We start from the raw sequence: 21985 nt of genomic DNA on the forward strand, positions 1-21985 counted from the left end.
TCATTGCCCAAGATGTAATATGGTATTCTTCAATGGGCACATCTTGAATGGTGTTATGTTCATTTTTTTCTTTCCCTGGGTTTTGCAATTGTTCAGTTAGTTGGGTTTTTTTGAAGAAATTTGCTTTGTTTGTCTAAGCAAATGATTAAAGAAGAAAGGATGGGAGAAGGGAGTGCAGAGGTGGTTCTGGACGTTTTAAGCTTCCTTATAGCAGGTAAAAGCATAGTGACATAACCTTTAATAAAGAGTGGTATGTGGAAGGAACCCCAGTTCCCATTGGACAGGGGTAGTTTTAAGATTGAGGCATACAGGATATAGACAGAAGGTTTGAGAAACGTAGAAAAACAGTGGAAAGGTTAAAGAGTCAGTGACTATTTGTGGTGGGTAAGGAATGTCTTGGGCAAATTAATGGATTGACTCATGGGAGGGGGAGGGAAAAGAATCATTTTTGTGTTCTTTTCTTAAAGCACCAGAACATGCCTACTACCCTGTTGATGATATGTGGAATCTTAGGAGCACATGCAGAGTGGAAGGCAGGTGTCCTGGAGAATACTGGCATCGAGCCCATCCTCACAAATGCTTGGATCTGTTATCAGGACCCAGAGGTGGAGATGGCCTGTCGATTTCCGGGGTTACTAAGTAATGCTTCCAGGAGACAACAATTGGAAAAAGATATCCTCCATCAGCTACCTGTCTCACAGAGTACAGCTTGTGAGGAGTCACGATTAATTAAATGCACCAAGGGTCCCCAGAAGCAGCAAGCTCATTTTTGCCATGATTCTTCTGTGGACACCAAGATTTCTTGCACCTCACAATTTGGTGAAATGTCCCAAGGCAACGACATAATACATGAAGAAGTTTGCAACATTTTATGGATTTCTATGGTCACTTGGGGGGAGGGATCACCTTTGCACTTCCAGGTTTTTGTGGCAAGTGCCAAGAAAAGAGGACCTGCTGATGAACTGGCTCTTGTCCTGATTTCATCAAAAGGGCAAGAATATCCCAGAACTATAACGAACTGGAAGAGGTACAATGGACTTATGGACGTGACCAAAATACACACTGTCGGTCCTCCAGACTGGATAATGCCTATCTAGGAAAAGTACTGCCATTATGGACAATATCATATTCCTTTTAACTCAATAGGTTATGTTTCTATTATTGAGAAATATAGCACACCAGGGTTTTATAGGATGGAAGTAGGTTTGTCATTTAAGAAAATCATAACACTGAATCCCCTTATTAAAAAAATAAATAAATAAAGCCATCTGAGAAGCCCTCTTGTTGGATCTCATGTGATTAAATTGAACCACCCCCAGCAATTATTGATAAAACCAGTGACTGCACTTAAGGAAGCGGTAGTCTCATTTGAGAAATTAAATATTGCAAAGGAATTCCCTGTTTGTGCATCCTATTTAGAGATGAGTAATAGGGGATGGGATAACTGGGTTAAATTATGGGAGGGGGAGAATGGGAAGAGAAATAAGCAGGATTTGTCAGGGTGGCTGGGTACTGGAGCTGCTTTTCTGGATGCTACCAATATTGAAATATTAGCCAACAAATTACATTATACCACTGAAGAAATAAGTAAGATGACAGAACCTATCAATAGGGCTCTGGAAAAGACTGCTGAAAACCCCCAAATCATAACCAGTTTACTTCCAATGTGGGAACAGAGAATGGAAAAAGATTATCATGACATGGTAAATACCATGCAGTCCTTACAACAGAATATTTCCTTGGCCATTACATGCACCCAAATGTAGAATTGGGCCCATACAGTGGCTTTGGAACTTATTCACATGGCAGATAGTGGGTTTATACCCAGGGAAATTAGGTCCCTAATTTGATATCAAGTGTCCAAGGGAGAAAGAAAATTTGAAGACTGGTGGAGCCTTGTCAATGCCACATATGATAAGCAAAATCATGCATTAAGATTGTTTATTGTAATGGTAGAAGCGTCTGAAATCATTACTGTATATCCTGTAATTCCATTGGGAATCACTGTAGATCAAGATTTAGTTCTTTATGCCCAGGAAGTTCACCAACTAATATGTGGTTTTGTTGAGTTCTGAGTGAGCAGCATCGTGAGAATGTTTTATAAAAGCAGCATTTCAAGTGTAAAATTTGATTTCAAGTGTTGGGGTATCAGTGAGATTCTGTTATGCCATTCTGTTAATCTTATGGATAGAAAAAATTATTCTACTACCCCCTGTGTGTGTGTGTTTATTTTTAATATTGTTTTAGGCTACTTAGATGTGCAGCAGCCAAGGCCAGCACCTTGTAGGTGTTTTTTTTTTTTAAAAAGTAACTCAAATGTAACTGTAGTGATTACTTTTGAGAAAAAGCAAAGTAATCAGTTACTTTCAGAGCAATTGCAATTGTAACAGTAATTACTACTTTTTTGGTCAAGTAATTGTAACTGTAATTTATTACTTTTTAAAAGTAATCTTCCAAGCTCTGGGGATTAGAACCCTGGTCTCCCAGGTCGTAGTCCAACACCTTAACCACTACACCACACTGGATGCTAACTTCTTTGTCACAGTTTTCCTTGTGGCAAGGAACTTTTCTCAAGCTAAGCACATCCATTTGCTCTGGAGGTATTGTGACACAACGTCCCCATTTTGGGCAGAACTTGCTGATCCAGATCCTTGACGGGCCAGATTGTTGATGCGGACCAAAAGGTCCGCTCATATAACACCTGTTCTGGCCCGTCTGCACTGGCTTCCTATTTGTTTCCGGGCTAAATTCAAAGTGCTGGTTTTGACCTATAAAGCCTTACATGGCATGGGACCGCAATATCTGGTGGAACGCCTCTCCCAATATGAAACTACCCATACACTGCGCTCAACATCTAAGGCCCTCCTCCGAGTACCATCCCATCGAGAAGCTTGGAGGGTTGTGACTAGAAATAGGGCCTTTTCGGTTGTGGCTCCCGAACTGTGGAATGGTCTTCCTGATGAGGTGCGCCTGGCGCTGACGCTGCTATCTTTTCGGCGCCAGGTGGAAACCTTTTTATATTCCCAGGCATTTTAAATGTGTACTATTAATATTTATTGATGTATTTTGCTGCTGCTCTGATTATTTTGTTTATGTCTGTTTTGGTTTTGATTCTATTGTATTATTGTATTTATATATTTTCTGATTGCTTTATTGTTATGTACACCGCCCAGAGAGCCCTTGGGCTTAGGGCGGTATATAAATAAAATAAATAAATAAATAAATAAATAAATAAATCTGGAGGGTCCAAATGGAGAAGGCATTTTCTTTAATATTTCTTCTCACCCATGCATGCCTCAAAGTATTTTTACTCATCTCCTTTAATTTCTTCTCTTACTCTCCTTTCACATTCAACTTCTTTCTTATTCCCCAACTATCTTGCAACTGCCAATTTCTTTCATCCCTGCTCCTTGGTCTTTTTACATTCACTTTGTTCTTATCCCCTTCCTTTTTATTCAATGTTTGTTTATTATTGTTTAATAAATATTAACCTCTCAGTTTCAAGTTTCCTTCAACACTTCTTCTGGCCTTTCCCCTCATATTCCTCCTTCCTTCTGTCTGTCTGAACTTCTCTGTCTCCTGGCCACCTTTACTTAACATTCAACGAGTTGTTGTTGTTGGTATTGATTCAAACAGAAGGCTATGGCATAGCCAGAGGGTGGAGCAGACAAGTGAGGAGACACCAGACAGGTTGTGGCACTGAGACCCACCTGAAAATAGGAAGGTGCGTTATACTGAGTCAGACCATTGGTCCATCACACTCAGTATTGTCTACACTGACTGGCTTTCCATCTTTCAGGAAGCAGTCTCTCCCAGTCCTACCTGGAGATGCTGGGGAACTGAACCTGGGACCTTCTGTGTGCTAAACAGATGCTCTGCCACTGAGCTACACCTTCTTACACTAAATGTGGCTCAAGGCCCACTTGAGTCTTGGCCTCCTGTTTGAGAAATGCTATTCTATAGGACTGCAGCCTTATTCTTCCTGCAGTGTATAGGGACCATATATTTAAAGTCTGCATGCACAAAGTAGTAGCCAAAGCAAAGGTGTGAGGGGAGGGAATGTAGATTTGTCATGTCCTAAGGCACTCTTACAAGTATGTATATAAAAGTTACTAGCTCAAACAATTTTACTAGCCACTAGAGATGTGATTACTGGCAAATCACTTTGTGATGTATCAAATGTCAGTGGTCAGTAGAAAAAAAGAACCAGTTTTCAAAATACTATTACTTGCCATATCAACCAGGAGGTTGGCTATTTATAAGCCTATTCTAACACTATAATGCTTGATTTTGCATTATCATAACATTTTAAATTAATTGCATTATCTCTGTCATATTATTGCCATTATAAAGAGCTAAATACATGGTTCTTAGATGAGGATGAAAGTGCAGCATTCCAGAAAAGGACATGATCCTGGGACAGGTGACGCTTTTGTCCCCTCACCAGCACAGTGTGCGTCCTCTAGCCCAGGGTTCTTACTGACTTCACATTAGATTTCTGAGATTATTGTTTCCACTTGTCCCATCCCTCCAACATGATTTGACAAGAAATAAGCTCAGAAAGGGAGACTGTTTTGTTCTTGTGATAATTCCTGTGAGTAGATTTACATTTACACCAATGTATCCCACGCTGTCTTCTTCTTCCAATGCCAGGATTAGTGCCCCAATCCACAGATCTTTGTACTCAGCAGCAGGCTGCAGGTACATAATTGTGTGTAAGGATCTCTGCATGTTCATCTGTAGCACAGATTATTTTTGCTAATTGGGGAAATTCAGCAAGCAAATCTGGTGTGGGGAACCTATGGCTCTCCAGATGTTGCTGAACTACCACTCTCACCATCCCTGACCATTGGCCACACATATTGGGGCTGCGGGAGCTGGAGCCCAGCAACGTGTGTGTGTGGGGGGTAAAAGACTCCCCACACCTGAGGTAAAATTTTCCCACTTCTCTATGAGAGGGAAAGCTTAAATTGCTCTTCCCTTGTAGCAAAAATATAGTACTGTAACAATAACTGTGTATTTTCTGTCGTTTCATACGAAAAGTAGCGGTTTTCATGCCATGCAAAACCAGCTACTTGAGACTACAGCCTCACGCTGCCAAACGGTAGGGCCTGCAATGCCAAACACGACAGAATGCATCACGAGTTATTTAACAACAGATTTTTACTCCTCGCCCACCAACAAATGACTACCGCCCCCTAGTGATGACATAACAAGGGAAGGGGGCTTAACCGCGGCAGCGTTCTCAAAGTACAGGAAGGGCCAAAGGTGGGAGAGAAGCAAGCCTTGCTCTAGTCTGAAGCCGTTCCCTGACGTGCGGTGGGAAAGCCAGAGAGACGGGCCAATTGGTAAAAGACTGGTTTCTATAGTAACAGAGGAGACCTCCTCCTCACCGTTCCAGTTTGTGCATCCGGGAACCACAGATATGAGGAGGCGGGAGAAAGAACTAGCAAACGGATCTACCAAAGCGACAGTAAGAGCCCAAGGTGTCTCCTCTCCCCCCGCGCGCGATGTGCGGACTGTTGTTTCCGGCGTCCCTCGTCGTATCTAAGATACTGAGGTGATTGGACTAGTTCACATGGGGGGGGGGGACAAGAGAACGGCTCAAGAACACAGTTTTCCAGAGGTTTGCTCTATACAAAAGCCAATTACTGACCGATAACATTAATTCCGAACTGCAAATCCGAACCCTATACTTCCGACAAATATCCAGGCGACAATATCGACCTGGAAACACAGAGGCACCCCTCCGAGTTTGTGAAACAAGGAATAGCCTGCAGAGGGCGGGTTTTGGTTAGCGGTGCAGGTAGACGCGGTTTCTCCTCTCCTCGCTTTGTTTTCTGAAGTTGACTTGGACTTTCTTCTTCTCTAGCAGCAGGTAGTCGTCTTTATTTTCTTCAAAACGTTGCGGGCGGGCATAGCAAACGAACGAGAGGCAACGGCTTCCTCTTTATCAACAAGAGATTTCCCCGCCCCTCTCCCTTTCTTTCTGAAGGAATCCAGCAAGCTTTGTTATTATTTCTCCCACCGACATGAGCTCCGAAAGGGTGTCTCTTCACCACCACCACTTCAGGGCGGAATTCTTCAAAATACCACTTGCTGGAAAATGGAGGAGGGAAGAGCGAAGTGCTGCTTGTGGGTTTCCCAGGGCAACTGCTTGGCCACTGAAAACAGGGATGCTGGATTAGATGGGCTATTGGCCTGATCCAGCAGGCGCTTCTTACTTTTTTAAAGGATGACTAAAATGCAATCGAAACACAAACCCGAGATACTGTTGGAAGTTTGATAGTAATTCTTTTTGTCATGATGCTCTGGCAGAGTACGATCATTGGAGTAGTAGAGAGCAGGTGGTATGTACTTGGCTAGCGTATAAAAGTCCAGTGGGATTTTTGTTATTAAATTTCTGTCCTACCCTTCCTCCCAAAGGATTTGATCTTGTTTGCTGATGTTGAAAACAAACCATATTTGTTTTCTCTAAATGTTTTAATAGAGTATTATTAATAATCATAAAAATATTTTGCAACATGCATTAACATGAAAGATTGCCTTCTCCTGCATATATGTACCATAACCTTAAGATCCACTTCAGAGCCCACACTCTGTGTTTCCTTGTAAAGTGAGGTGAGGTGGATGGCTCCTTGGGAGAGGACCTTCTCGGTGGTGTCTCTTCACAGTGGAAGAATCGCCCCAAAGAGGTTTGCCTAGTGCCAGCTTTTTTTTAAAAAAAACTTTATAGAAGTTTAATAAACAAGGCCAACCATATAATGGCTGTATGTTAAATAAAAAAAAAATATAGCAGTTAAAAATAAATTATATCAGGTCACTATGAATACACACACATAAATGCACATGAGGGAGAAAAGGGATAATTATAGTTACGTAGGGGTATTAAAGGGATTGAAAACTAGATTCAGGTGTGCATAGGTTTTTCAGACAGCACTGTGTTCCAGATTTGATTGTACCAGTTCCTACAGGAGAATTCTGCAAACTCTTTCAGTCACTAGAAATTATCATTTTGGCAGCTACTAACAGATACACCATCTATATAAGCTTAGGACCTACAGAAATATTTAATAGCGCCAGTGGAGGAGATTTATGAACCAGCTGATGGGTTGTTGTTGTTATGTGCCTTCAAGTCGATTACGACTTATGGCGACCCTATGAACCAGCGACCTCCAATAGCATCTGTCGTGAACCACTCTGTTCAGATCTTGTAAGTTCAGGACTGTGGCTTCCTTTATGGAATTAATCCATCTCTTGTTTGGCCTTCCTCTTTTTCTGCTCCCTTCTGTTTTTCCCAGCATTATTGCCTAATCTAGTGAATCATGTCTTCTCATTATGTGTCCAAAGTATGATAACCTCAGTTTCATCGTTTTAGCTTCTAGTGATAGTTCTGGTTTAATTTGTTCTAACACCCAATTATTTGTCTTTTTCGCAGTCCATGGTATGTGCAAAACTCTCCTCTAACACCACATTTCAAATGAGTTGATTTTTCTCTCATCTGCTTTTTTCACTGTCCAACTTTCACATCCATACATACACTGGGAATACCATGGTCTGAATGATCCTGACTTTAGTGTTCAGTGATACATGTTTGCATTTGAGGACCTTTTCTAGTTCTCTCATAGCTGCCCTCCCCAGTCCTAGCCTTCTTTGATTTCTTGACTATTGTCTCCGTTTTGGTTAATGGAATATTTTTAAGTAAATGGTCAAAACAGAGTCCCAAAATGTAACAATGAAGGGACACCTACACCAAATGTGCATCTGGGAACCTCTTTCTCGATGTCCCTCCAGCAATTAGAAGAGAGTAAGCTATTCATAAAGCTGAACGTGATAGAGTTAAGGTGCCAATGGTGTATCACATTCTGAGAAGATTTTCTAGCTGCAGCTAAATATTTTGAATGGCATCTTTCACAATAATCCATCCCAAGCCGAATCTGGGATAGCCTCTCCCAGATCTGCCTGTACACCAGTTTTAAACCCTGTAATTTACTGTACTGAGTGTCAAGAAGCATGTTATAAATTGCAGATGCTATGTCCTTTCCATGATCCGACTGTTGCAGACACTAATTCTCAAACACTGTAATAGATCTATGGATATTGGGCCTCCTGTCAAGTTTTCTAGCAAAACTTCATATCTGCTTGCTTTAGAGTCTGTTTAGGCCAGAAGTTGGTGCAATCAGGGCCAACATTTCCTGTGGGAGCAATTTGTCTCTTTCAAAAAGTTCTTGAACTCTTGAGATCGCTTTCTCTTTCCATGCCTTTTTGTTTACCTAAACTTTTAAACTGTGTTTTTGATATCTGAGCTCTTAACATTTAATTGTGATTTATTGTATAATCTGTACTGCTAATTAGTTATTCTGCCCCGTAATGAAAAGCCCAGAAAACTATATTACTAGGTGACCTATATACATTTAGTAAATAAATAACTAATTTTAAATGGTGTTTGTTTCAGTCTTTTGAAAAGAAGGTACTGCTTATTCTTTGGTGTTACGAGGTTTTGTCACTTTGTACACCATAAGTGTCACTGTTCAGATAAGTGCTCAGTTTCTCCTCATGAACACTAAATGCATCATATGTAAATTATTATGTTGCTCAGACCCCCTTTGAGAAGGTTGTGGTGTAAGTCAGGGATGAGAAACCTGTGGTCCTCCAGATGTTGCTTGACTCCAGTTCCCATCATTCCTGACCATTGGCCATGCTGCCTGGGGCTGATGGGAGTTAGAGTCCAGCAACATTTGGAGGGCCAGAAGTTCCATATCCCAGGTGTAAATTCTCAATCTTATAATATACGTAAAATTGCATGGCTAAAAGCTTTGGAAGGCATGCTGTTCAATGAAGATGTCAATTCTTCATATATTAAATTGAAGTTATTTTTCTTTTTTAAGATATTTTATGACAAAATCAGTGGTTTTAACTAGATTTATGTATGCAATACAGCTTTCATTATGGAGAACTTTATTTTGTATGAAGAGATTGGAAGAGGAAGCAAGACCGTTGTGTATAAAGGCAGAAGAAAAGGAACTATTAATTTTGTGGCTATTTTGTGCACTGATAAATGCAAGAGAGCTGAAATAACAAACTGGGTAAGAACTATATTGATTATTTTTAAAAAGTAGGTAAATTTAAGTTATTCAGGAACAGATTTTCAGATACAAATGAGTTATCTGGTTGAAATAGCACACAATGAATCTGAACAATTTCAGTGTTCCAATTAGTGTCCAATTCACTGTTCCCAATTTCCCTTGCAGACCTGCAGTTCCCAGAGTTCCTTGGGAAGTGGGATTGATTGTTAAACCGCTTAAGGAATTGTAGCTCTGTGAAGGGAATAGATGCCTTCTAACAACTCTCAGCACCCTTCACAAACTATCCTTCCCGGGATTCTTTGGGGAAAGCCATGACTGTTTAAAGTGGAATAATAGTGGAATAAATGTATTGTGTGAATGTGGCCTTAGTCAATTCCTGTTATACTTAACTCTGAAAGGTCCTTGTCCTGAGCAGTTTTTTGTTTCGGCACTAGCTCTGTTTCTCTGTAATCATGATAGGGATGGGAAGCATGAATAATATGTTATGTCACACATTGTGTGAATGTGTAAAGAGGTCTACAGAGCTAACTTTTTATAGGTGGGTTACAAAAATGCTTTTTTGAGGATTAATCTCAAACTTTTTTTGTTTAACTAGCCTTCACAAACTATAAACAATCACTCCTTTTGCGTTGTTCCTTTCCTGGAATATAATGGTCCCACCAACCCAACATTTCCCTCAAATATATGAATCTGTTCTCATTCTTTTCTGCTTCTCTGGGGGTGGGAGGTAGATTCCATTCTACTGCATCACTTTTTGGCACAGACATCTCTTGGATTCATACTTCTTAAGGGCAACTGTTACTCTGTTTTCTGCTTGTCCTATCCTCATCCCAAATCATCTCATTATGTGTGGTAATCTGTTCCAGGTGCGCCTCACCCATGAAATTAGGCACAAGAACATAGTAACATTTCATGAATGGTATGAAACAAGTAATCACCTTTGGCTTGTGGTGGAATTATGCACGGGTAAGAGACTGTTAAACCAAATCTTGAGTGACTGCTTCTTTCCAAGGGTCATATAAAGATGCCTTGACCTTGAGGGCTGCATTCGGCCCCAGGCCTTAGGTTCTCCACTCCAGCTTCAATGGGATCAACCCAAATGTCACAAAAGTGTGGCATGATTTTGAGCTCTCCAGAACTCTTCATCAACCAAAATGTTATGGGGGGCAGGGCAGGGGGGAGGAGGAGGAAAAATAGAAAACAGAACAATTAGGCTGTGTGATGAATGTGGTTTGAGCCCACAATTTCTGCCCTAGAAAAATAATGCTTTAAAATAGTATATTTTCTTTTGAACAAGATACGTCAGAACTTGCTTTTAAAATTCTTCTCAGTTTCAAAAGATGTTTGTCATCTAGTAGAAGGGTGTGGTGGAAAACATGGTTACTATTTGAGAGAAACAAGTTCAAAACTTCTTTGGGTATCTGGAAGTAGTAAGACAGTTCTTTATATCCAGTCTGATTTTTTAAAAGTCAGTTCTTTGTGTATTGAATACATCCTGCAGTATATATTACTAAATTTAGAGCAAACTCAGGTTCTGACTAATACTGGAATTTGAGTACCTGATTCTAACTTGTACTTAAAAAAAGAGAGAAAAATAAAGAGATCTCTTTGTTCAGTTCCCAGTATAAATTATCTATGGGAATTTAGAAAGGATGCTGGCCTTAAAGTGAGAAAAATTAAACAGTCCCATGTCACAAAGTTGTGTTCATTGTTACTTATCCACAAATGTGTTGTTATTCAAAAGTAGTCTCCCTCTACATTTCCAACGGAGATCTCGATCAATCAATCTTATATCAACAACAATTTTATATGAACTTTGTAACACCAAAGCCTATCCCTTTCCCAGACCAATGCACATTGAAGCAAGGTGTGGTAAATTTTCACAGCCCTCAAATCCTCACCAGGGGTGGTGCAGCCTGTGTGCTATTATGGCCCCCCAAGAAGTTCTGGCTGGCCATGGGAACCCGCCAACAATTATGTGGATTTTAAGAAACAAAAATAATTTTTAAAAATTGTTTTGAACAATTTTTCCCTCATACTTTCTCCCACTTTTTCTGCAGCTAATTACCTTTCTTGGACTTCCCCAAATGCCCTTGGATAATTTATGTCACTTTTAAATCTGCTGGGATTCTACTGCACCCCCCAATATTTCCTGTTGTTGCTTCCATTGACCGCTGGCTGCATTGTTTCACTTAACGTTTGTTAACTGCTAGCTGCATTGTGATACCTTTGGTCACCCTAACAATGCAGCTAGCAGTGAAGAGAAGCCAGCATCGCTTTGGAGGGACTTTGAATATGAGGAAAAATTATGAGTTAAAAATAAAATAAAATACAAATAGAATGAGTTCAGGGGGATTAACCATGGGAAAGAACTGATTTTGGATGGGAAAAAATTAAAGCTATTTTCTGACTTGACCATGCCCACTTTACCATGTGGCCCTTAGAGGGTTGGTCATGGGTCAGGTTTTTGTATGGCTATTTTTCAGCATGACATCCACAGCTACAGGTAAAGACATAGGAAAAACTTAATACAGAAAAAACTTAAACAAAAGCATTTACATAGTGCTATAGAGGTCAATTAATTTGATTTTTTAAAAACATCCTGACTGATTATCTATAAATGCCTTACAGGTGGGTCACTAGAAATGGTAATTGCTCAAGATGAATGTCTGCCTGAGGATGTTGTGAGAGAATTTGGTGTTGATTTGGTTACTGGGCTCCGTCATATTCATGACGTTGGAATTCTATTCTGTGACCTTACACCTGGAAAGGTAAGAGAGAACGATTTCTGGAAGCAACCTTTTTCTTAGCATTCAAGAAATCACTAACTAGTACTTATATTTTACACTACAGATTCTCCTTGAAGGGCCTGGTACACTGAAGTTCAGTAACTTCTGCTTGGCTAAAGCAGAGGGTGAAAACTTGGAGGAATTTTTTGCTTTAATTGGGACAGAAGAGGGGGGAAGTGATAGTGGTGAGAACACAGGACAAAATCTGAAGAACAAAATCAAAGGTACACTGCAATATGTAAGGACAACAGTAGCTAAAGACAAAGAGATGTAGTTAAAATGTATAATGGCTCTTTTTTAATGGGGCAGTTATTCAGTGACAACTTACCCTGACTTACTGAAAGCGATGGTTCTGTATTTGAGTAAATAAGAGATGCGGCACCTGTGACCCTCCAGATGTTGTTAAACTCCAACTTGCATAACCACCAGCTAGCACAGCCAGTTGTCTAGAATGATGGGAGCTGTAGTCCAGCAACATCTGGAGGGCCACAGGTTCCCTATTCTCAGAGTAAATGGTCAATAATAACCTCGTACAATAATTTATTCAATACAAAGGCAAACCAAGATGTTTCATCTTCAAAGAGCTTGAGTATCAGAGTTGTTTGGCTTTGAGTTGCATCAGGAAATGCTGGTCACCATGTTACACAATTTCCTTTCCTGTGGTGTCCTGTGAAATGCTTCACCCTTTGGGGCACCTTTCTGCATAGCTGTCGAAAGGTGCAGGGCTAGGCAAAGCAGAGAATGCACTGAATGTCTGAGTTTACCCTGCTTCCTGGTTGCTTGTTGCTCTGTGATTATTGGAGCAGCTCTGGGTATGTGTATTGCATGAGTGCAGACTTAGAAGTAAGTCTATCTGAAATTCCACTGAGATCGCAGAAAATTGTTTTAAGATGAAATCAATAGTGGCTGTATGGTAGAACACTGCTGCTCACTTGACCTCCAGTTGGTTGTGTCACGACTGCTTATCAGCAGGTAGAGAGAAAGGGGTGAGATTGGTGCAGTGCAAATACAATGGTGGAATCAATATGGCCCTCCTGCTGGTGAGCTTGCATCATGCTGACCTCCCCACTACCTTGCCTCTCTCCCTTTACCTCCTGGTAAGCAACAGTTTTGCAGCCAACCGGAGGTCAGATGAGCACCGCCACCCCATGAGGCCATCTGCTACTGGATGAAAGGATTAGTAACTTTTGAAGGGATGTCTGTTACAAAATAAGCAAATCACTATTCATGGCTTTATTTTGTAGGTTCACTGACATACTTTGCTCCAGAAGTGATAGAAGGAATTGACTTCTCTATAGCCAGTGATCTATGGTCATTGGGCTGTTTGCTATATGAAATGTTTTCAGGTATTATATTATTTATAATAACATAAACAGCATTATATTAAGTATTAATTAGTACTATAAATACTAATATTCAGGACCATTTAGATGTATGGGCTCCCTTGCAATTACAGGGAATATTCATAGAGATGTGAATAGCTAATTTGAGTTTTCATTGTTATAATTACTAAATTAAATAAGTAGCATGACATTCAAATATAGTTTAAGCTACCTGTCCGATTGTCTGTATTTCAGTCATTTGAAGTTTTGTTTCATCATTTCAGTTGCTTTATGCTGTTGAACATTCAAATAGTTCACTCCAATCCATTTAATGTGTGGGCATCTTGTTGTTTGCTTAGTTCTGTTTTCATTGTAAAGGTTCTAACTGATTGAAATGTATAGAGAGGCAAGTGAAATTTAGTCTCAAAATTAGTCATTATAGTTGTAGGATAATCTCAGCCTTTCCTTTTTTCTTTCAGTTGGTTAAAGTTCTTACTGCAGCCCTTTCCATTATAAAATGAACACTCAGTTTAAATCCCAAGTGGCATCTTCGCTGACTGTTTTGTTACAGGGGGCTGCCATCATAATGTACTATGCTGGATAATGCTAGTCCTCTGTGGACCTTTGTTGTCTGATTGTGAGGGGTGGTTTCTGCTGTCACAGTATTTCAGAGTGAAGATGGAGGAAGAAGATTGACAATCTGTTAGAGACAAACTAGATGAGATGTGGGAGATGTGTAATGTCATCTTCTGACAGTAACTTTTTAACTAACCCCACCCCTGAAAAAAAGTTGATTTCTACGGAGGTCAACTAGTATTTTTTTGGAGGGGGGGAGGATGGCACAGGGGAGTGGATTGGCCCCATCTTCCTGATCTATTTCAGGCCTCCCTGTGGCTGCTTCTCACAAAAAAGGAAAAATCTTGAATTCTAATCACAGATTTACCACATCTTGTTTAATTTGTGTTTTTTTTTAATGCATTGTCAGTGAAGAACTCCCTAAGCTCCTGCTGGAGGAAGGCAGGGATTTGATTTTTATCAATTCACCCTGTAACCCCCAGTGCCCATACTGTTCTGGAGAATCAGGTCCCCTGATCCTTCAGAGCAGCTTTTTGAGGGCACAGGGGAAGGAGAAGTTGATGAAAATCCCTTGTTCCTCCAGCTGAGCATCCTGTAGGTGGCGTTCTACCCATGGATAGTCTGGTTCCAACCCATTCTCAACAACCAGTCTGAGTGCAATCTCAAACTCATTTAAACAATTAATTTAAAGCTACTCACTAAGTAGTAGTGCAGAATATAGTATGTTAGTAAAACAGATGTTAAGTTATTGCAGCACACTGAGCAATTTAATAAATAAATTAAGGCGCTTACTATTTTGAACTTTTAATTCTAAATTATTGGGCAAGTATGCCTTGATTTTTTGTTTTATGACTAAGCATGTAAGAAAGTGGTCCGCTTTATATGATTCTGTACAAATACAATCATGTACATGTCTTCTTGGGTGTCAGTCTTAGAGTTTATTTAGTTATTTTGTTATTGTATTTATATACTGTCCCATAGCCGAAGCTGTCTGGGCGGTTTACAGTACCTTAAAACATTAAAAACACATATACAAATTTAAAACACATCTTTTAAAAACAATGTAAAACACAATTTAAACATTTAAATTTTTTTAAAAAACACAAGCTAAAATGCCTGGGAGAAAAGGAAAGTCTTGACCTGGTGCCGAAAAGATAACAGTGATGGTGCCAGGCTCACCTCGTCAGGAAGATTCCATAATTTGGGGCCACCACTGAGAAGGCCCTCTCCCTTGTTACCACCCTCTGAGCTTCCCTCGGAGTAGGCACCCGGAGGATGACCTTAGATGTTGAGCATAGTGTATGGGTTGGTTTGTATCGGGAGAGGCGTTCCATCAGGTCTTGTGGTCCCAAGCCATGTAAGGCTTTATAGGTTAAAACCAGCACCTTGAATCGAGCTCGGAAACGTACAGGCAGCCAATGCAAGCGGGCCAGAATCGGTTTTATATGTTCAGACTGTCTGGTCCCTGTTACCAATCTGGCTGCTGCATTTTGCACAAGCTGCAGTTTCCGAACCGTCTTCAAAGGCAGCCCCACGTAGAGTGCATTGCAGTAATCTAACTTGGAAGTTACCAGAGCATGAACAACTGAAGCCAGGTTATCCCTGTCCAGATAGGGGTGCAGCTGGGCCACCAACCCAAGTTGGTAGAAGGCACTCCGTGCCACCGAGGCTACCTGAGCCTCAAATGACAGAGATGGTTCTAGGAGAACCCCCAAGCTACGAACCTGCTCCTTCAGGGGGAGTGCAACCCCATCCAGGACAGGTTGGACATCCACCATCCGGTCAGAAGAACCACCCACTAACAGCATCTCAGTCTTGTCTGGACTGAGCCTCAGTTTTTTAGCCCTCATCCAGTCCATTGTCGTAGCCAGGCACTGGTTCAGCACATTGACAGCCTCACCTGAAGAAGATGAAATGGAGAAATAGAGCTGCATGTCATCAGCGTACTGATGGCAATGCACTCCAAAGCTCTGGATGACCACACCCAACGGTTTCATGTAGATGTTGAACAGCATGGGGGACAGAACTGACCCCTGCAGAACCCCATACTGGAGACTCCAGGGTGCCGAGCAATATTCCCCAAGCACCACCTTCTGGAGCCGAACCGCCAAGTAGGAGCGGAACCACTGCCATGCAGTCCCTCCCACTCCCAACTCAGCCAGTCTTCCCAGAAGGATACCATGGTCGATGGTATCGAAAGCTGCTGAGATCAAGAAGAATCAACAGAGTCACACTCCCCCTTTCTCTCTCCCGACAAAGGTCATCATACAGGGCGACCAAGTCTGTTTCCGTGCCAAAACCAAGCCTGGAAGCTGACTGAAATGGATCCAGGTAATCGGTCTCATCCAAGCGTGTGTGGAGTTGGCCCGCAACCAGTCGTTCAAGGACCTTGCCCAGGAATGGAACATTTGCCACCGGCCTATAGTTATTAAGATTTTCTGGGTCCGAGGAGGGTCTCTTCAGGAGTGGTCTCACTACCGCCTCTTTCAGGCAGCCAGGGACCACCCCGTCTCGCAGAGAGGCATTAATCACTTCCCTGGCCCAGCCGGCTGTTCCATCCCTGCTAGCTTTTATTAGCCATCATTGGGACTTCCTCATAAGTCAGTGTAGAATTGCAGTCACAATGTAACAAGTTCTCATATTATCACACACAACAGCAGTTTTCCTGATTATTGTAAGATTAGTCGCCACGCACAGAAATATTTGGTGAAAGCACTCTGAGAAGAGCCTTTACTAAATTACATTTGCAAACTATTCCTTTAATATATTTTGATGGGAAATATAAGAACATTCCATTAAGTGAGTGTTTCTGTGTATACAGCAGAATTGAAATTGAAGTTTTGGCACACCATTTTTTCTATTTTATAAAGGTTTTTTTTATAAATTATAGACATAACTCTGTGTTTCCTGCTGTTGAGAGCCTTAAGAAAAATAGATGAATGGAATTGCTGTTTCTTATGCTAGAGATCAATTGATGTAATGCTGTCAATTTTCCCTATGAGTCCGGCCATCACAGCGGGTGTTAGCTCCACCTATCGTGCGAAGGCAAGAATGTCTTTGAAGTCAAGACTAGGGGCGTCAGGCCCCTCCCACTCTCCAGTTCATTCTTGCCTTCGTACGAACAAGATTGGAAAATTTATCATTGAGATCCTATAGCGTAGCATTTAGCTAAGTTGTTTTTGTATTTGCTTATTTGTTTTGACTGGGTGCGAACCCAGCGTCGCTTGTGTGTCTTCCCAGTCCTTCTTTCCCTACTTTCACTTACCTCTGTTGCTTGTTAGAGGTTCTTTCCCTCAAAGACCGCGGCTGTGGTTCTCCCTGATTTGGCTTTAACATTTTATTTTCTTTCTCTCTCCTGCTTGTCTGGCGACCGCCACAGAGGCCGCGGCTGCGGTGTTCTGTGTTTTTTTGCCGTTTTGAGCTTCGGGAGATCGCAGCCTTTTCTTTCCCGTAGCGGTTCTGCCTTTCTCAAGTCGCGCTCTGTGGAGCCCTTGAAGAGACCGCGGCTGCCATTTTCTCCGAGGCGGGAGCCTGCGGCTGCGGCTCCCTCCAACCTTTTTTAATCTACCAGGGTTCTGCGTCCCTGGAGCCTGGCGATCCGGCTTTCTCTCCGCTCCTTTATTTCGCCGCAGAAAGCCCTGTTCCCGCCGGCGACAGCGGCTTGCCTCCTGCTGCCTCAGCCCTCACAGGCTTTTCTCGGAACGTTAGTTTCGCCGCGGCTAGCCCTGCTCCCGGCGCCGGCAGCGGCTTGCCTCCTGCTGCCTTATCCCTCACAGGCTTCTATCTGCACTTTCTTTTTGGGGCTTTTTTGGAGCCGCTAGTGCGGTTATCGGCCCCGCGGCTCCCCCTGCTAGTCTGTGCTGGGCAGCCCTTTCCTCCACTTTGTCCCCAGACGGCCGCCATTGCTCCTTCTCTCTCCACCTTTTTTTATCGTTTTTTCCCGCCCTTTTTTCCGGGCGCCATTTTTTGAATTCAAAATTCCCGCCTTTTTTGTTACCCTTTATTAACCTTCGGATACCTTCCCTGCAGGCTATCTATCCGTATGTGTGTTGTATACGTGCTGCAAACAGACTTACACAGGGCTCACTTGCACACAAATTTACTGTGGTGCTGCAAACAGACTTACACAGGGCTGACTTGCACACAAATCTTCTGTGGCTGTAATCCTAGTGGCTGGATTATATTATCAAGGCTGGAGCTCCAATCCTAGTGGCTGGATTGTATTATCAAGGCTGAAGCTTTAATCCTAGTGGCTGGATTGTATTATCAAGGCTGGAGCTTTAATCCTAGTGGCTGAATGGTATTATCAAGGCTGGAGCTTTAATCCTAGTGGCTGGATTGTATTATCAAGGCTGGAGCTTTAATCTTAGTGGCTGACTTGTACTAAATCTGATTTATATTGGTATATCCTGCCCCCTCTGGGGCTGTGTACCACGCCTGAAACCCAGCCTACAGCACTAATCTGAGTGTGCTAAGTCTAAATACAGCCTATAACATATTAACGCTAATACCTTAGTGCATCCTGCCCCCTCTGTGGCAGTGCACTCCGCCATCTGCCAGTGTATTCTACCCCCTCCGTGGTCGTACGCTGAGCCAGTTCGGGTCTTTACATCCTGCCCCCTCCGTGGCAGTGTACTGTACCCAAGTTAATATAAGATGGCAGAACAGCCAGGCATGCCGCAATCAACCCATATGGTGCCAGATCAGCCAGGCATGCCACAAACAGCCAAGCCACAACATTCTAACACGACTAAAACCAGACACGCCAAAGCCCTGGCTAAGACAAAACATCTTTCCAGCCATAGCAAACCAAAGCGCCCACGTTACGTCTCTGTGCCAACCACCACCACAGCACCTCAGGCACACATAAGCGATATTCTCCATTCCCCTGCTGCTTCCTCTGACGAGGAAGAATTTGTTGGCTTTCCTGCTCAGTATTCGACTAACGAACCTTCCTCCGATTTACCGCCCCAAACATCTGTTCCAATAGCTCCTCAGGCACATACATCTGCCACATCCGGGCTGCAGCTGTCTCCTGATTTCCTCTCCCAACTTCAAGCCATGCTGGCATTTTTTACCCAAATGCAGTCACTACCACAAGTTCCTGCCATACCTCAACTCAACATGGAACATCGTGCGTGTCATGAAACTCACCCTTCCTGTTCACCTAACCCCTTTGATGTAGCCAGAGGCAGATGTATTGACGAAGCCTCATATGCGGAGGAGTCAACCTTCAATGACCACGTTGAAGGAGATGACTGGAGCGACTATTCAGATCATGAGGAGGATACATCATATTGCTTGTTTAATGCCTCAGACTATCAGCCCCTGGCACGCAGGGTAGTTAATACTCTTGGTCTCCAGACAGCGCCTTCAACTTCGTCCGCCCCAGCTATCAAAGGGGCCAAGGTCCTCAAATCCCCTGCACCTACTGAACACTACATCCCGGTGCCGGACACAATTGCCAAATTAGCCTCTGAAGAATGGGCCCATCCACTCAAAGCTCAACGCTTCAAGAACCTGGCTGACAGACTTTACGCCCTAACCCCATACTTTGCCACCAAGTTAGATGTCCCTGGCATAGATGAACCAATCGCTCGCCTCGTTTCACGATCTCTTTTGCCCAGGGAAGGGGAATCCCACCTAAAAGACACTACTGAGCGACGAATAGACTTCACCCTCCGCAAGAATCACGAGGCCACTGCCCTAGCCATGCATGCCTCCGCTTCAGCCTCCATCTTCTCCAGAGCATCTATGATGTGGCTGGATGACCTTGTAGAGGACGCTAACCCTGATCCTGTCGCCCTCAGAAGAGCTCTATTGAAATTGCATAAAACAGCAGCTTTTGTGGCCGATGCCACTCTGGATGCTACTCAATTAGGGGCACGAGCCATGACGGCTCAAATAGTCGCTCGACGCACCCTCTGGCTTCGCCACTGGCAAGCTGATTCAGCGGCCAGATTGAACCTGTCCAGGGCTCCTTACTCCAGATCTCTACTCTTCGGCGAGGAAGCTCTAAAGGCAGTGCTGGTTGATCCAAAAGATGACCACAAACCGGTTCTGGCCACAGTCAAGAACATCGACCACAGGCCTTTCAGGCGATTTCCTTCCTTCCGTTCTAACCAGCCCTTTTAAGGAACGCGGCCAGGAGGACGAGGCCGCGACTTCAGATCCTATGACCCCAACGCATTCAGGGGCTCCTGGAACCGACGCTTCCAGGGCAGAGGTCAGTACCAAGGGCGCAGGGGCAACTCATCGTCCTCATATAAGGGAGGCCCTCGCCTACGCAAGTAGTATTAACGCCCTCCCCATAGGTGGCAGATTACTTAATTTTGGAGATCGATGGCTGCGCCTTACTACGGTCTCCTGGATCAGGGACCTTTTCAGTTATGGCTATGCCATAGAGTTCTGGGCAACCCCATCAGACAGATTCCATCCGTCCCCTTGCCCAAGGGCACCAGCCAGGCACAACATCATGCAGACAGCTATCCACCACCTCTTGGACATAGCGGCGATAGAGCCAGTTCCCACTACTGAGAGGTCGGAAGGGGTGTACTCCCTCCTATTTGCTGTCCCAAAACGAGATTTATCATGGAGGGCGGTATTGGACCTCAAGTTTGTCAACCGTTTTGTAACATATCGCAGGTTCAAAATGGAATCACTCCATTCCATTACGGAGAGTCTGCATGAAGGAGACTTCCTGGCTTCTATCGACCTTAAGGAAGCGTATCTCCTTGTGCCCATTTGTATAGCTCACAGGAAGTTTCTTCGGTTTGCTTTCGGCCACCAGCACTTTCAATATAGAGCGATGCCATTCGGCCTCTCCTCTGCTCCAAGAGTGTTTACCAAGGTGCTACTCATCCTAGTGGCTTACCTCTGGACCCAAGGGGTTCAGATCTACCCATATCTGGATGATCTGTTAATACGGGCCAAGTCTGAGGAGCTGGCTCATCATCACTTAATGATCACCCTCAATGTTTTGCAGGCCTACGGCTGGCTTGTCAACTTCGACAAAAGCCATCTCCAACCAACCCAACGCCTACTACATCTAGGGGCAATGTTGGACACCCTGCAGGCAATGGTCTTCTTGGCTCCAGATCGCATCACTGCCATCACAAACATCGCAAGGTCCCTGATGCAACAAACATCCGCAGACATCATGCTTCTTGCCAGAACGCTCGGGATGTTCATTTCTACCATCCACATTGTGCCATGGGCTTGAGCACACACTTGACACCTTCAATGGACTCTGTTGCCTTTTCAACAGGACATTGCCAGCACCAACCATCGCAAAGTTCGTTTGAGCCCCGCACTGCGCCTCTCCTTCCGCTGGTGGACCAAGGTTCAACACCTCTCCAAGGGCACGTCGTTCAGAGAACCCCGCAGAACCGTTGTAACCACAGATGCCAGCCTCATCGGTTGGGGAGCCCACTGCAACTCCCAGTATGTTCAGGGGGTTTGGTCCACCGCGGAGCAAACTCAAAGCATCAACTGGCTGGAGCTAAAGGCTGTCCACTTAGCTCTACGTCATTTTCAGTCTCTGTTCCCTTTGGACCATGTGCTCATTCGAACAGACAACACGTGTGTAAAATCACATTTGAACAGACAAGGGGGCACCAGGTCTCGTCCCCTGCAGGACTTAGCCTCCCTCATTTTTGTCTGGGCAGAACAACATCTACAATCCCTGAAAGCAGAACATCTCAGAGGGATTTGGAATGTGACAGCAGACTGGCTCAGCAGACAACAGGTCTTTCCGGGAGAATGGAAACTTCATCCAGCCATTTTCCATCGTCTCCAATGTCGGTTCGGCGCCCTCTCAGTCGACCTGTTTGCTTCCAGTCGCAATTGCCAGCTTCCCAGGTACTTTGCCCGATACCTGGACTCAACAGCAGAAGCAGTGGATGCTCTGACAACACCGTGGCCAGACGGTCTATAGTACGCCTTTCCTCCCATACCATTATTAGCCAAAACCTTGAGGAAGGCGCGAACCGAGAGGGCACAGCTGGTTCTGATAGCACCATTTTGGCCACGCCGACCGTGGTTTTCAGATCTTCTGGCAATGTCAATGATGGATCCTTGGACACTTCCAGTCAGGCCAGACCTTCTATCCCAGGGTCCAGTACTGCATCAGGACCCTACTTGGCTCAATCTAACAGCGTGGCATTTGAACGGGGACATTTGAGGTCAGCTGGACTGTCTGACGCAGTGATTG

General features: G+C 43.5%; 1 protein-coding gene across 10 annotated transcripts in view; it reads left to right on the top strand.

Moving 5' to 3' along the window:
• The first annotated feature begins 5225 nt into the window (after positions 1 to 5225).
• The window catches only part of ULK4 (unc-51 like kinase 4), a 447010-nt gene continuing 430250 nt past the window's right edge, over positions 5226 to 21985 (top strand). For 5 of the 10 annotated variants that reach the window (XM_061587592.1, XM_061587598.1, XM_061587599.1 and 2 more), the window contains exons 1-6: positions 5569 to 6135; positions 8941 to 9086; positions 9953 to 10052; positions 11718 to 11857; positions 11940 to 12099; positions 13120 to 13221. In XM_061587592.1, the coding sequence (XP_061443576.1) occupies positions 6033 to 6135; positions 8941 to 9086; positions 9953 to 10052; positions 11718 to 11857; positions 11940 to 12099; positions 13120 to 13221 (751 nt within the window). In that variant the 5' untranslated portion in view covers positions 5569 to 6032. The other 5 variants (XM_061587596.1, XM_061587594.1, XM_061587595.1 and 2 more) reach the window with 5 other exon arrangements.

Source organism: Rhineura floridana, chromosome 10, assembly GCF_030035675.1.
Source record: "Rhineura floridana isolate rRhiFlo1 chromosome 10, rRhiFlo1.hap2, whole genome shotgun sequence".
NCBI classification, from domain to species: domain Eukaryota; kingdom Metazoa; phylum Chordata; class Lepidosauria; order Squamata; family Rhineuridae; genus Rhineura; species Rhineura floridana.